This window comes from Benincasa hispida, chromosome 1 (genome assembly GCF_009727055.1).
Source record: "Benincasa hispida cultivar B227 chromosome 1, ASM972705v1, whole genome shotgun sequence".
Classification (NCBI taxonomy): domain Eukaryota; kingdom Viridiplantae; phylum Streptophyta; class Magnoliopsida; order Cucurbitales; family Cucurbitaceae; genus Benincasa; species Benincasa hispida.
In genome coordinates this window covers 13,974,647-13,987,965 of record NC_052349.1, presented here as the reverse complement: position 1 = coordinate 13,987,965, position 13,319 = coordinate 13,974,647, and the positions used below count along the sequence as shown (strand labels likewise).

Genomic DNA, 13,319 nt, shown 5'->3' with positions numbered 1-13,319 from the left:
ATTGGAATTGAGATATTCATTTGTTTATGAATGAAATTGTTATTCTATCTTTGGTTTGTAAATGGATGGACATAATGAAGGGTGATTTATTTGTGTATTTTGGTTTTAATTTTGTACATGAGATTCATTTGTTAATATTGAAGTTTAATCTTTCCTTTTTATGGATATAATATTCTTTTAGTTTTAAAATGGAATTGCTAAGGATATTTAAAGTAAATTAACCAAGTTTCACAGTTTTTACTTGCTACTGTTAAATCATAGATTGACCCGAAAAACTTAAATTGATAGGTAAAGGTAAATTGATATCATATCATCTAAAAAAACTATATTAAAGAGACGTTTTGTTTGATTGATTAAAAAGATTATGAGGAAAAATAAAAACTTTGAAAAAAAATAGAAAATGGAAAACATTTGACCCTTTAGCTTTTATCAATAAAGGTTCACAATTGTAAATATTTGACCATTTTTTCTTACTAATGTTTTTGTCACATGCTTGATGTAGACCGACCTTTCTGTAAAGTAAGAAGGAACACTAGAAATGTAGTGATTTCTCTCTTATTCTCATCATAAAGGCCAAAACTTAGAGATAATGGAATATCTCCTTCATATAACCAAAACTTAGACATGCTTTATTCATTTAGTTCAACGATGAATAAAGCATTTGATTAAGCTTAGAGATAGATTCTCAAGAGAGTACATTGACAGAGTTGCACAATTCATGGAAGTGGCAAAGTGTCATGTAAATGGAGAGGGGAAAATGAGATGCCCGTGTAAAAATTGTCAGAATTCAATGTTTTAGACATTAGATGGAGTAGAATGATATTTATTTGCTAATGGAATATATCATTTATATCGTCAATGGATTTATCGTGGAGAACGGGTTCAATTTAGCTCAATTTCAAAGAGTCAGGACTCCTTTAGCTCCTTCAGCGGATGATGGATTAAGGGAAGAACCTACTGTACACAATGATGATGATGAGTTGTTTAATCTTTTAAATGATTTGCAAGGATCGATGAGAGAAAGGTCATCTGATGAAGATGAAGAAGACTTTGGAGATAAAATTCCTGAGAATATCGAACAAAGGGATACTTAAACATTTTTTAGGAGTTCATGGATGAAGCATGTAACCCGTTGTACCCTAGTTATACAAAATTTTCCTCATTGAATTTCTTGGTGTGATTGATGCATATTAAGGCTCTCAATAATTGGAGTAACAAATCCTTTGATATGTTACTAGATTTGTTGAAAGATGCCTTTCCAACTAGTGCATGCATACCTAGTTCTTTTTATGAAGTCAAAAGGAAATTACGTGACCTAGGACTAGGATATGATTCTATTCATGCTTGCAAGTACGACTACGTTTTATTTTGGAAAAGATATTCTAATTGTCAAAGTTGTTAGTGTGTGGTGAGTCTCGATATAAAATACAGGATGGCAAGAATAAGAAGATCCCAAACAAAATTTTATGTCATTTTCCATTAATATCGAGGTTGAAGTGATTGTTTTCATCAAAACACATTGCTTCTAAGATGTGATGGCATAAGGATAAACGAGTTGAAACTAATGGTGTGTTGCGACATCGAGCTGATGCTGAATGGTGGAAATATTTTGATAGAGAGTTTCTTGAATTTTCTTCAGACCCAAAGAATGTTCGATTAGCCTTAGCTTCTGATGAATTTAATCCATTTGGGAATATGAGTATTGCGTATAACATGTGGCTCTTGATGCTTGTTTCTTACAATTTGCCACAATAGAAGTGCATGAAGGAATCTAATTTTTTCATATCTTTACTTATACCAGAACCAAAGTCTCCTGGAAAAGAAATTAACGTCTATTTACAACCACTGATTGAAGAGTTGAAAGAGTTATGGAACAATGGTGTGCACACTTACGATTGCATGAATGAGGGTACTTTCAGTTACTTGTATGTTTGTTGTGGACCATTAATGACTTTCCTGCATACGGGGACTTGTCAGGATGGAGCATCAAAGGTTATCAAACATGTCCCATTTGTAAACAAGATAGATCGTCGTTTAAGATAAAAGAAAAATTCTCTTTCATGGGTCATCGACGTTATCTTCCAGATAACCACAATTGGCTTAAGAGTAAGCAACATGATGGTAAATTGGAGTGTAGACCTCCACCTATTGTAATGAATGGAGATGAGATCCTAGAACAAGTCAATACACTAAACTTTCTAGTGCTAAGTAAGCATCCATTCAAATGAGATAAGAAAATAAAAAGAACTATTAATTGGACAAAAAAAGTATATTTTTTGAGCTCTTATACTGGTATAAACTAATGTTACGACATCCCCCCTTGACACATGCGTCCATCCCATCCTCGCGCCTTTGAGGTGTCTTTTCAGACCATTGCCGCATAGCACCTTTCCCCATAGGCGACCTACTAACCTTGATTGTGCAACCTTTCCTTGTGCAACTTGGTTGCATATGCTAGATGCTCGCAAGGCTCATCCTGACCTTATGGCTTGGCTGTGCATGTCCTTTTCTTGGTTAACCATCATCAACTCGAGGCTTTCCCATAAATGCATCACTTGAGCCAAAACTCAAAGCATCGTATTCTTGGCCGCATACCTTCCTCTCCCGTATTGCTTACCTTTGGCCTATGCACTCGCCTAGGATTATGACCATCCCTCTTTCACCGCATATTACTTGCTCAAGCCTTGTCCTATGTGTCCACATGCCTCGGATGTCCTTGGCACATAGCACGTTACCAAGCATAACAACCTTTGTGTCGACTTGGTTCTCAACTCAACATCTCATGATATAGCTCACCATCGCATCCCTTATGGCCACTGCATGTATGTCCTTATTGCTTGTCAACATCCTTAATCTCTTGCTCAAGACCAACGCAACCAATCCTCATAACCTTATTACCGCAAGCCATAACAACGCAAGGACAATTCTCCATGCGTCCACCGTAGCTTGTTTCATCACCTAGCTTATTGTTTAGCAAAGTCGCCGCATAGCATCACCGCATAGTATCGGCGCATAACACCAATGCGTAGTATCGCCGCATGACACCAACGCATAGTATCGTCGCATACCATCAACACGTAGTGCTGCCGAATACCATGACCGCATACCTTCGGCCGCATGCATAGCATCACCGAATCCATCGCGTAGCCTCGACGCATCCCATCACCGCATACCATCGCGTAACATCACTGCATGCCTCTAATGCCGCATGCTTCCTTGTCCGCGCAACTTGAGGCTGCCGCATACTTGTCCCCGCATAGCCTTTCCTCTCGACCATACTTCAGCCTCTTTCAATACCCAAATAACCTCTTAAATGTTCTTGGCCAACGCATGACACCACACCAACACTTAGCTCAAGGCCAACGCATAATTCATTTTTGACATTATACTTAACCAAATTTTCACTAGTTATGGCTTATTCCAAGTTACTGAGCAATCCATTTAAACACTTAGAATTTTCTTCCTCTTTGACCTAGGTAACTTAGTTAATTCCCAACGACACCCTATTTGGTGCACCATGTCCATGACCGAACACCACTTAATGGCGCATTCCTACGTCAATTTATCTCAATTTAACCTTTAACGGCTACTTGCCCAAACCCTTCTCTCTAGACTAACCCTTTTGACCACGACTTGTTTTTCTATTCTAACCCAATACAGTCTAGGTTAAGGGTTAGGGTCTTACAATATGTGTCACAGACTTGGACCGATTGCAATAAGATATTGTACTCATATTATGTAAGTTTGAAAAAAAAATTCCCTCCGACTTTTTTTTTATGAAATGGTTCATCTTGATGTTCACTTGCCTTATAAAGCAAAGGTCGTTGGTCCCGTTACGTATAGTTGGATGTACCCTATTGAGAGAATCTTGTGAACGTTGAAACAATACGTAAGAAACAAAGCCCATCTCGAGGGTTCAATAGCAGAAGGATTTATCATGAAAGAATCTTTGACTTTTTGTTCCATGTGTCTATATGGAATAGAAACTAGATTCAATAAGAAGCGACGTAATGATAATTCAATTCTCCATGGCCCAAGTTGTGGAGATTTTGATGTGTTTAGGAAAAATGTACGGCCATTAGGGGGGTCAATTGCGAAGACGCTAACTGAAAATGAGAAACGAATGGCACATTAATATGTATTGAACAACACCTCTGAGATAACATCTTATCATATGTATGTTTCAAATCCTATATGGTTAGTTAATATCCTTAGTTTTCAAAGCCGATATTATACTTAATGTTAAATTTATATGATTAGGGAACCTTTGAGATTGATTCATACTCGATCAGACACGACATCAGAATTATCTCAAATGCATCAATCACAATTCCCTACTTGGTTCAAAGATCATGTAAGTATACTTCTTCAATTAGATATCTGAACATCAATAATGAGCTAAAAAATATTGAGTTTCAATAATCCATTAAATATTCACTACATCAAAGAGAATAAGCATCTGATGATCTTTATTCAATATCACTTGGTCCTTCTAATCAAGTTTGCTCTTATGATGGTTACATTGTCAATGGAGAGTTTGTTTTCACTGTATTGATCGTGACAATAAAAGGTCAATTCAAAATAATGGCATCATGGTGCTTGGAGAAACAGAAGGAGTTGAAACTAATTACTATGGTATACTAGTTGATGTATTGGACTTATAATATAGCAATGGAAGATGTGTGATCCTTTTCAAATATAAGTGGTTTGACACAGACCCTAAGAAAAATAAAGTACGACAGGATTTAGGATTCATGTCAATAAATACATCTCATTATTGGTATATATAGGGATACGATAGTTGTGGAAATTTAAAGGGTGTTTATCTATTTGTTTAAGTGGATTTACGACATGCTCGTAATGTGGGGGAGGGGTTCACGTCATAATTATAACCATTTTAATCACTTTTTAGATAGTAAAATCGTTGTTTGTGGTGTTCATGTTGTGTGTGGTGTTCATGTTTTAATTATGAACATTGATAACATGTTTGTAGCTTGAGAGAGGGATCATTCCTCATAACCATTTTAAACATTTTGTTTTTCATATTTCAGGTTGTTCGTGCAAATTCTTAAAGATCGTTTTTTTTTTTAGATTGCAAGAAGATTTTGTGAGATGATTACTTAGTTTGGCTTAGGGTATTTTGGCTTAGGGAAGATTAAACTTTTTTTTGGTATAGGAGATTTGTAATAAGCTAGAAAATCTCAAATTTAATTGTATATACAGTTTTTGTTCGTAAAATTTTATAGGTTGTGTATTGAATATTAATCTTATTTTTAAATATATAAGCTTACTTTTGTTATATTTATCCCCAATTGGTTTGTTTGAAGATTAATTTTTGTTTGTGTATAATTAGATATTAAGGCAATAAAAAATTGGTTATTTAATTGTTACAAAAGATATATAAAATTATAAACAACTTATACCGACGCAAATAAACTTTGGCAGAAATCTGTTTATTGAACTGAAATTTTGTTTTTTAGAACTATGCTTTTCCAGATGCAAATTGTATTTTGTTGGGAAAACATATACTGATACAAGCAATTTTGTTGCCAAAAATAGTATTTATGCAGACGAAAATAGTTTTCGTTGGGAGGAACTTTTTCTGACATGGATACGACGACGATTATGCTGACGCGAAAAAATGCGTTGGCATAACCTATCCCGACGTTTTTAATACTTTGTCCAACGTTTTTTTGCGTGGGGAAAGGTGAAACTTCTTGTAGTGTTTGGTAATTTTGCTTTCTTATTTTTCCATTGATCCATTAGAGCTCCGTTTTGATCCGTTTTGACACCATTTCGACTTTAATGCTCTCTACCCTTTAGATGTTCGATACCTGTAAAATCACTAAATAAACACAATAAACTAAGAAACGATCCCGAATTAAGTAGAGCGAGATAACATATTTTCAATATTATCACAAGCCTAGGTGAAATTACATTTTGTTACTATGTACTCAACAAGGTAGACTTTTTATTTCTAAGTTAGATATTAGACATGTAATAAATTATATGATGTCATGAATCTATGCAACCTAAGTAAAATAGATTATACATATAAAGTTTAAATTAAAAATTGAAAAATATTGTTAAATTGCTAATTTGGTCTCATGGCTTTGAAAATTTTCATTTGATTTCGTAGTTGGATCAAATGTCATAAATTGTACTTAAGCTATTATTTACCAATGGAAAAACCTTCTTATTTTCCCTCTAATTTCATTCAATTTGAAAACTTAATATCTAGAAAAAAAAATGCAATTTTAGTTTCTCATATCTGAAACTAATATTTATTTGGTCTTTGAAATTCTAAAAAAGACATTATAATTCATGAGATTTGAGAAATACTTCTAAATGGTCCATGAATTAACTTGACCATTAATTTAACTAACGAAAAATTTATGTGAAAATTGACTTGAAAAATTTAAAGGGAAATATTTAGAAATAGAAAAATTCCAAAAATAAATACACTTTATATAGCAAAAAGTCTAAAAGTGTTTTGTACTATTAGAGCTTTTTGTTATAAAATATAAATATTTTTATATTTAAAAAGGCCCTGAATTTAAGTTGATGGGACTATTTAATTAAGAAATATTATTTTAAATGACAAAAACTGCTAAAGATATTTATCAAATAATAGTAAAATATCACAATGATAGACCCCAATAGATAATGACAGACTACCTTATGTGTCATGATAGATACAAATAGTCTATTGCTGTTTATGTCGGTGTGTCACAGATAATCTGTGATATTTTACTATTATTTATAAATATTTTGGTTCATTTTTCTATATCTAAAAACAACCCTTTTATTAACTTTATATTATTATTATGTGTGTGATTTTTTTCCTTCCCTATTCCTTTCCCTCCCTTCTCATCTCCTTTCATCGTTCTGCATCTCTTTCATCCCTCTTCTAAACCCTCTTTATTTACAAGGAAGCTATAATTGTTATACACCAAGCACAAGCACAACCCATTAATGAGAATAGAAATCATTTCTTTGAAAAAAAAAAAAAAAAAGAGAAAATCAGAAAGAAGAACTGAATTTTTTTTATTAAAAAAAAACAAAACATTAAAAATACACCAAACAAACTGACCATCCACCTCCTCCCATACCGAAAAGGATAACCAAATCTCTTTTCTAAAACAACACATAGTTTTTCTTAAGAAACCTTACAAGCAAGAGACTTTAGCTCTCTGCAAATGTATCTAAAATGTCAAGACATCTATTTTTCTACCCAAATCTACAATTTTTTTTAACAAATAGATCCATCTCAGGAACATTTTCATCTTCCCCATGGAGAAAGAAAGAGAAGCAAAATAATAATAATAATAATAATACAAAACCCTAATTTCCAAAATTCTATCACGAGAAGAACATATAGAAGAACGAAAGTGAAGACCAAAACTAGAGAAGTCTAAAATGCATAATTTCTTTTTCACAAAACTCAACTACCTGTCGAATTAACCCAAGAACCATTTAAAACTAGTTTTCAAACATCAGGAACTAAAGTGTTCCTTTTGAAACTTTAATAATTTAATAAACATTAACTTCAAATTTCAACAACCAAAAATTGTATTTTACACTAATATCTAAATCAACTAAATGACAAACATTAACTCATTTTTGTCAACTTTTAACTTAATTAATTAAAATATTGTGTCATTGGCTAAGGCTTGAATTTCTATTTTCACACATGTTGAACTCGTAGGAAAAAAAAACAGATCATTATCATATGCTTTAAATATAATATGTGTGAACAAAATAAAAGATTTGTATGGTTAAATGAAATTAAACTCAAGTATTATGAACCAAATTGGTAATTGGACCCTAGAATAGACACAAAAGTGTTAAAAGAAAAGGGGTTAAATATAATTTTAAAAAGTACCCTTAAATTATGGGTTGGTGTTCCCTCTAACATTGAAATGAAAATGTTATGTCGGCTTATGTGAACTATTGAATTCAATTTAGACAGTAATGTTAAACCAACAAGTTGTTATAACTAAAGCCTCTCAGCACAATATCTATATATTAGAATACACTTAATTTTATTATGTCTTAAGAGTGTTGTAGTTGAGAGTACTTGAAACCTTACTTGTAATTCATTCGATTCTCATTTGTTAATGAAACCTTGATCTCCCTTTACTACAGTGGACATAGGGCCTTTGTTGCCAACCATTCTAAATCTCAGTGTTCTTCTTCTCTTTCTTTCTCTTTAACTTTTGTTCACATGCATCTCTAGTTTCGCCCAATTTTATCTTTGAGAGGAATTTATCTTGCATTATGGTTTTTCTCTCTTCATTTCTTCAAACTCCAAACTTCAAAAGTTAGAATAAACTTTTTAATGTAATTCAATGGTAGAGTTGAAACTAATATCATAGTAAATGCTTGTGGCCTCATGGACATAAGATTCCAAGGTCCTTTATTCACTTGGAGCAACAAGATAAAGGGTCTAGTTAGATAGAGTTTTAGCAAATTTACACAGTGATGCATGTGCCTATATTCTAGTAAGACTTTTATTTACGAGGTTTTGAATACTTCTCTTTTCTTACTTAATCGATGCATTAAAGATGTATTTAGAAAATAAAATAAAAACGTATGAAGTAAGATAATAATGGGCCCATAACTTGACAAGTGTGAATGAATAATATTACACTTTGTTTAGACTAATGAACCATCCAATATGAACAATGGTTGTATGACAAAAGTTACAAGAAAGACACAAAATCATCCACATAAAGATAAAAACATTTTTTAAAAAAAGAGTAGCCAAACCAAACAAGAAATTAAAAAGACTAAAAAAGAATAATCCGAAAAAGTAAAAAAGAATATTGATATTGTTGTTGTTCATGTTCAAATCAACCCTTCATTCAAGGTTTATGAATGGGGGCCACTCGTGGAACCTCCACAGGAAACTCATGAATCTCATCCATCCATGGATTCTTCTCCTTCGCAGGATCAACGGTCCTCAATGCCCGCCACACCGCACTATTACACTTGAAACCCGACCCGAACGCAATCTGCCAGGTCCGGTCCCCTTTCCGGATCCGCCCTTTGGCTTCACTATAAGCCAATTCGTACCACAAAGAACTGCTCGAAGTATTCCCAAATCTGTTCAGCGTCATTCTCGACGGCTCCATGTGCCATTCGCTCAGATCAAGATTCTTCTCCAGTTCATCCAGCACCGCCCGCCCTCCCGCGTGGATGCAGAAATGTTCGAATGCGAGCTTGAAATCGGGGATGTAGGGTTTGATTTTCTTGATTTTGAAGATTTTTTTGGCCACGAGTGTTGCGAAGAACAGGAGTTGCTCTGACATTGGGAGGACGAGTGGGCCGAGTGTTGTGATGTTTGTTTTTAGGGCTTCTCCGGCTACGGCCATTAGGTCTTTGGAGAGACGGACGCCGACGCGGCCGGTGTCGTCTTCTTGTTGGAAAACGCAATTGTAGCATTTGTCGTCGGAGCCTTTGTGAGTTCGGACGGTGTGGATGAGTTGGTACTTCGAACGACGGCGGTCGGATGGACGGTTTGAGAGAAGGATGGCGGCGCCGCCCATTCGGAAGAGGCAATTNGGAAGAGGCAATTTGAGACTAGCATAGATCGGTCGTTGCCGAAGTACCAGTTTAGTGTGATGTTCTCCATGCTTACTACTAGGGCATACGAATTTGGGTGCACCTGTTTTTGTTCAATTTTCAAAATTCATAAACAAACTCGCATCACTTCCTAATTAAAGACAAAATAAAATAAAGTAGGAGATGAAACCATTTCAAAATTTTATTAAATACTCACTATGTCTATTAATTAATTTAAAATATTATATAATTAATTATGCAATGTTCGATAATTCTTTTATTTTTGTTTTTTAATTTTTTTAAATTACAATTTACTCCATCTTTTAAAATATTTTACATATTTCTTGAATTCTTAACAAATTCTTTTTTTCAAAAAATAATTTAATTTTTAAAATTTGACTTGGCTTTTAAAACATCAGTAAAAACTAGATAATAAAGTAAGAAATTTAGAGATAAAAAGAGTATTTATAAGCTTAATTTTAAAAAACTAAAAATAAAAAACCAAATAGTTATCAAATAAGATCTTAATTTTCACTAATTTTTCATCTTTATTAAATTTTTACTTCATAATTATTTAAATAACTAAAAGTTAACACCAAAGACTAAAGTAAATATTAACGAAAACTTAGAAATAAAAGTATAAGATACTGAAACTTAAAAATTAAATGAAAACTAAAACTAAGGATAAAAACGAAGAAAAAACTCAGGTGCAACCAAACTGCACGCATCTCTTATGCAATTCTTATTGTGCACAATTAATAATTGACACATGTTAACTTTTTATTTTTTAATATAATTAAAAATATATGTTATATGGATAGAAGAATGGGAGCATGAGACTTAGATACAATTTAGGTTGTACCTAAATATTGTTCAAGCAAAAAATATTATAAAAATTTAAGGATAAATATGTAATATTATGAACTTTGTGGACCAAATAAAGATAAATTCAAAATTTAGATAAACATAAAATATTTTATTTTAAAGTAAATTCCAAACCATATCTTTTTACTAGAAATTAAGACATTAATGAAAGCTTGTGTGTTCTAAAAGGAAAACCAAAAAACAAAACTTGTGTGAAAAAATAAATAGTCATAAAAAATATGCATAAAACACTGAAACAGCGTAAGTACTTTTTCTAAAAGCCGCCCACCTAACCATATTAAATTTTGTATGCAACTTTGACTTTGGCACATTAATTACCTTACATTAAATAAATTTATAGATGTTTCTTCCATTTTATTTACATTCACAAACCATTATTTTTTATATACTAAAAAACAACCCAAAAAAAATTCATATCTAATTACAAGTACATTTCATAAGAACTATTTAGCCGTTAATTCAAAAAGCATTATAAACCTTTTTCCAAAAATCAAACATACAATCAATAGACTTACACAAAAATATCCATATAAAAAATTTAAAACTACTCACTAAAATATAAAATCTGTCTCCTAAACAACATGTTAAAGTTATAAAAACATGCCGAAAGTGGAAACTAAACCAATAAGAGAGTTTAAAAGCTGTGTTTCAAACCTATAGGTTAAAAAGTGTTTGTATAATTAAGTTTATGGTAATACATATCTTAAACTTTTGAATCAATTAGATCATATTTGTTAATTATTTGATTTTTAATTTTTGGTTTCTTGAAATTAAATATGTAAACATCCTTTTCACTCTAGATTTCTTGGTTTGTTATCAACGTTATTAAAAATCAAGCCAAATTTTAAAAACTAAAAAAAATAGTTTTTAAAAACTTGTTTTTATCTTTAGAATTCAATTAAGTATTTGACTTTTTTACTTAAGAAAAATGTAAAACATGATCAATTCGTTTGGTAACCATTTTGTTTTTCGTTTTTTATTATTGAAAATTAAGTCTATTTTATCATCATTTCTTATATTGATTTGCATATTTCTTGATATAATAGTTGAATTTTTAGTCCAATTCCAAAAACAAAAACTACTTTTGAAAAATTATTCTTTTTAGGTCTGGTTTAGTAACTATTTGTTTTTTTATTTTTGTTTTTGAAAATTAAGTTTATTTTATCTATATTTTTTTACAATGATTTGCATCTTTCTTAAATATAATAGTTTAAGTCTTAATCAAATTTCAAAAATAAAGATAACTTTTTGAAAGTTACTTTTTTTTAGTTATCAATAACTTGGTTTTGTTAAATCATTAGTAAAAAATAGATAACAAAAAAAGAAATTTAAGGGTGGAAATAGTGTCGATAGACTTAATTTTTTTAAACAATAACAAAAAAATAAAATAGTTACCAAACGCGACCTTAGTTTTCACACCAAATAAAGAAATTTGAAGATGAAAATAATGTCTATAGAGTTAATTTTGAAAAATAAAACAAAAAACAAAATGATTATCCAACAAAATCTAAAAGATGCTAAACTGAGCTTGAGTGATTTAACATGATATTATTACCGAAGAACAAGATTGTAAAGGTTTTGTAAGAGAGAATGAAGAAAGAACCTGCAAGAGTTGTTTAGCAAGATCAATGGAGATAAGTCCAGCACTGCAACCCATACCGCCAAGATTATAGCTCAGAATGTTTCCTCTAAGCTTATAATGATTAACAATCATAGCAGACAAAGAAGGAGTAGGATTAAACAAACTGCAATTCACCACCAAAATCCCAATGTCCTTAGCCTTCACACCCGTCTTCTCCAAAAGCTCATCAATAGCACCAAACATAACAGCCTCTGCCTCCTTCCTCGCCTCCGCCATACAAGGGTTCGGCGGCACTCTCATCACCGCCTCCGGCAAGTAAGTCTTTTCCCCCAAACCCGACCTCTCGAGAATCTTCTTTTGAAACCCCAAGTTCTCCTCTGTAAAACTCCCAGTGAGCACCGATCTATGGAGAAACTTCCCTCGGTCGCAGGTCCTAGCCGGGTCAGGCTTGTAGCAAGAGAAATTGAGAAGGTAAACTTTTCTGGGTCGGGTCATAACGTAAAGGGTAGCAAGGAAAATGATGAGGGAAGAACAGAGTGTAACAGAGAGGAGATTGAAGTTGAAGATGTTCCAGAGATGGAGGAAGTCTTGGAATTGGAAGGTGGAGAGATGAGCAGAGACGGCGGCGAGGAAAGGGAGTAAAAGAAGGTACATGGCGTTGGAGATTAAGTAATGGTAGCCGAGTTTGACGTATTTTAAGCGGACGGATAAGAGGAAATTAGGGAGTCTATGGTCTGCCATTGTTGATGAGGAAGAAGAAGAAGAAGAAGAATGGATATTGAAATTGCGAATTGAGATGAAATGGGAAAAAACAGGGGATTTAAAAAGGGTGGGAAGTGTGAAGAGAAGAAGAAGAAGGAGGGGAAGAAGGGGAGGATACAACCACCCCAACGAACTTTTAATTGTGAAGGGCAGGCGGGGCATTCAATTTGCCAACCCGGAAAACCCTGTCTCACTTCTACATTAACTTTTACATCATAGTTTATTGTCAAAATATCGATTGAAATATTGTTAAATTATCGATGTCGATGTTGATACATATTTTTTAGAAAATTATAATATCGATGTCTCTGTTATGTTTTGAGTTTTTTTATTATACCACAAACTCTAATTTTGATATCTATATTGTTGAAATGTCTTGAATATGTTATATGATACTTTAAATGACTAAGTATAAGAGTCTATATAAACGATTTTGACTTTAGAATTTTAAAGAAGTGTGCCATATAAACTTTTAACTCTTTAAAAACAAAAAAAGAAAAAAACTCTCCAACCGTAGCGTTTG

General features: G+C 32.6%; 1 protein-coding gene across 1 annotated transcript; it reads right to left on the bottom strand.

The window, feature by feature from the left end:
• Positions 1-8,601: 8,601 nt before the first annotated feature.
• On the bottom strand, positions 8,602-12,860 carry LOC120087953 (3-ketoacyl-CoA synthase 20). The gene is given in 3 exon segments (XM_039044979.1): positions 8,602-9,581; positions 9,584-9,670; positions 12,056-12,860. Coding segments are annotated over 3 exon segments (1,521 nt in total). The 5' UTR covers positions 12,776-12,860; the 3' UTR covers positions 8,602-8,867.
• Between the last annotated feature and the right edge of the window lie 459 nt (positions 12,861-13,319).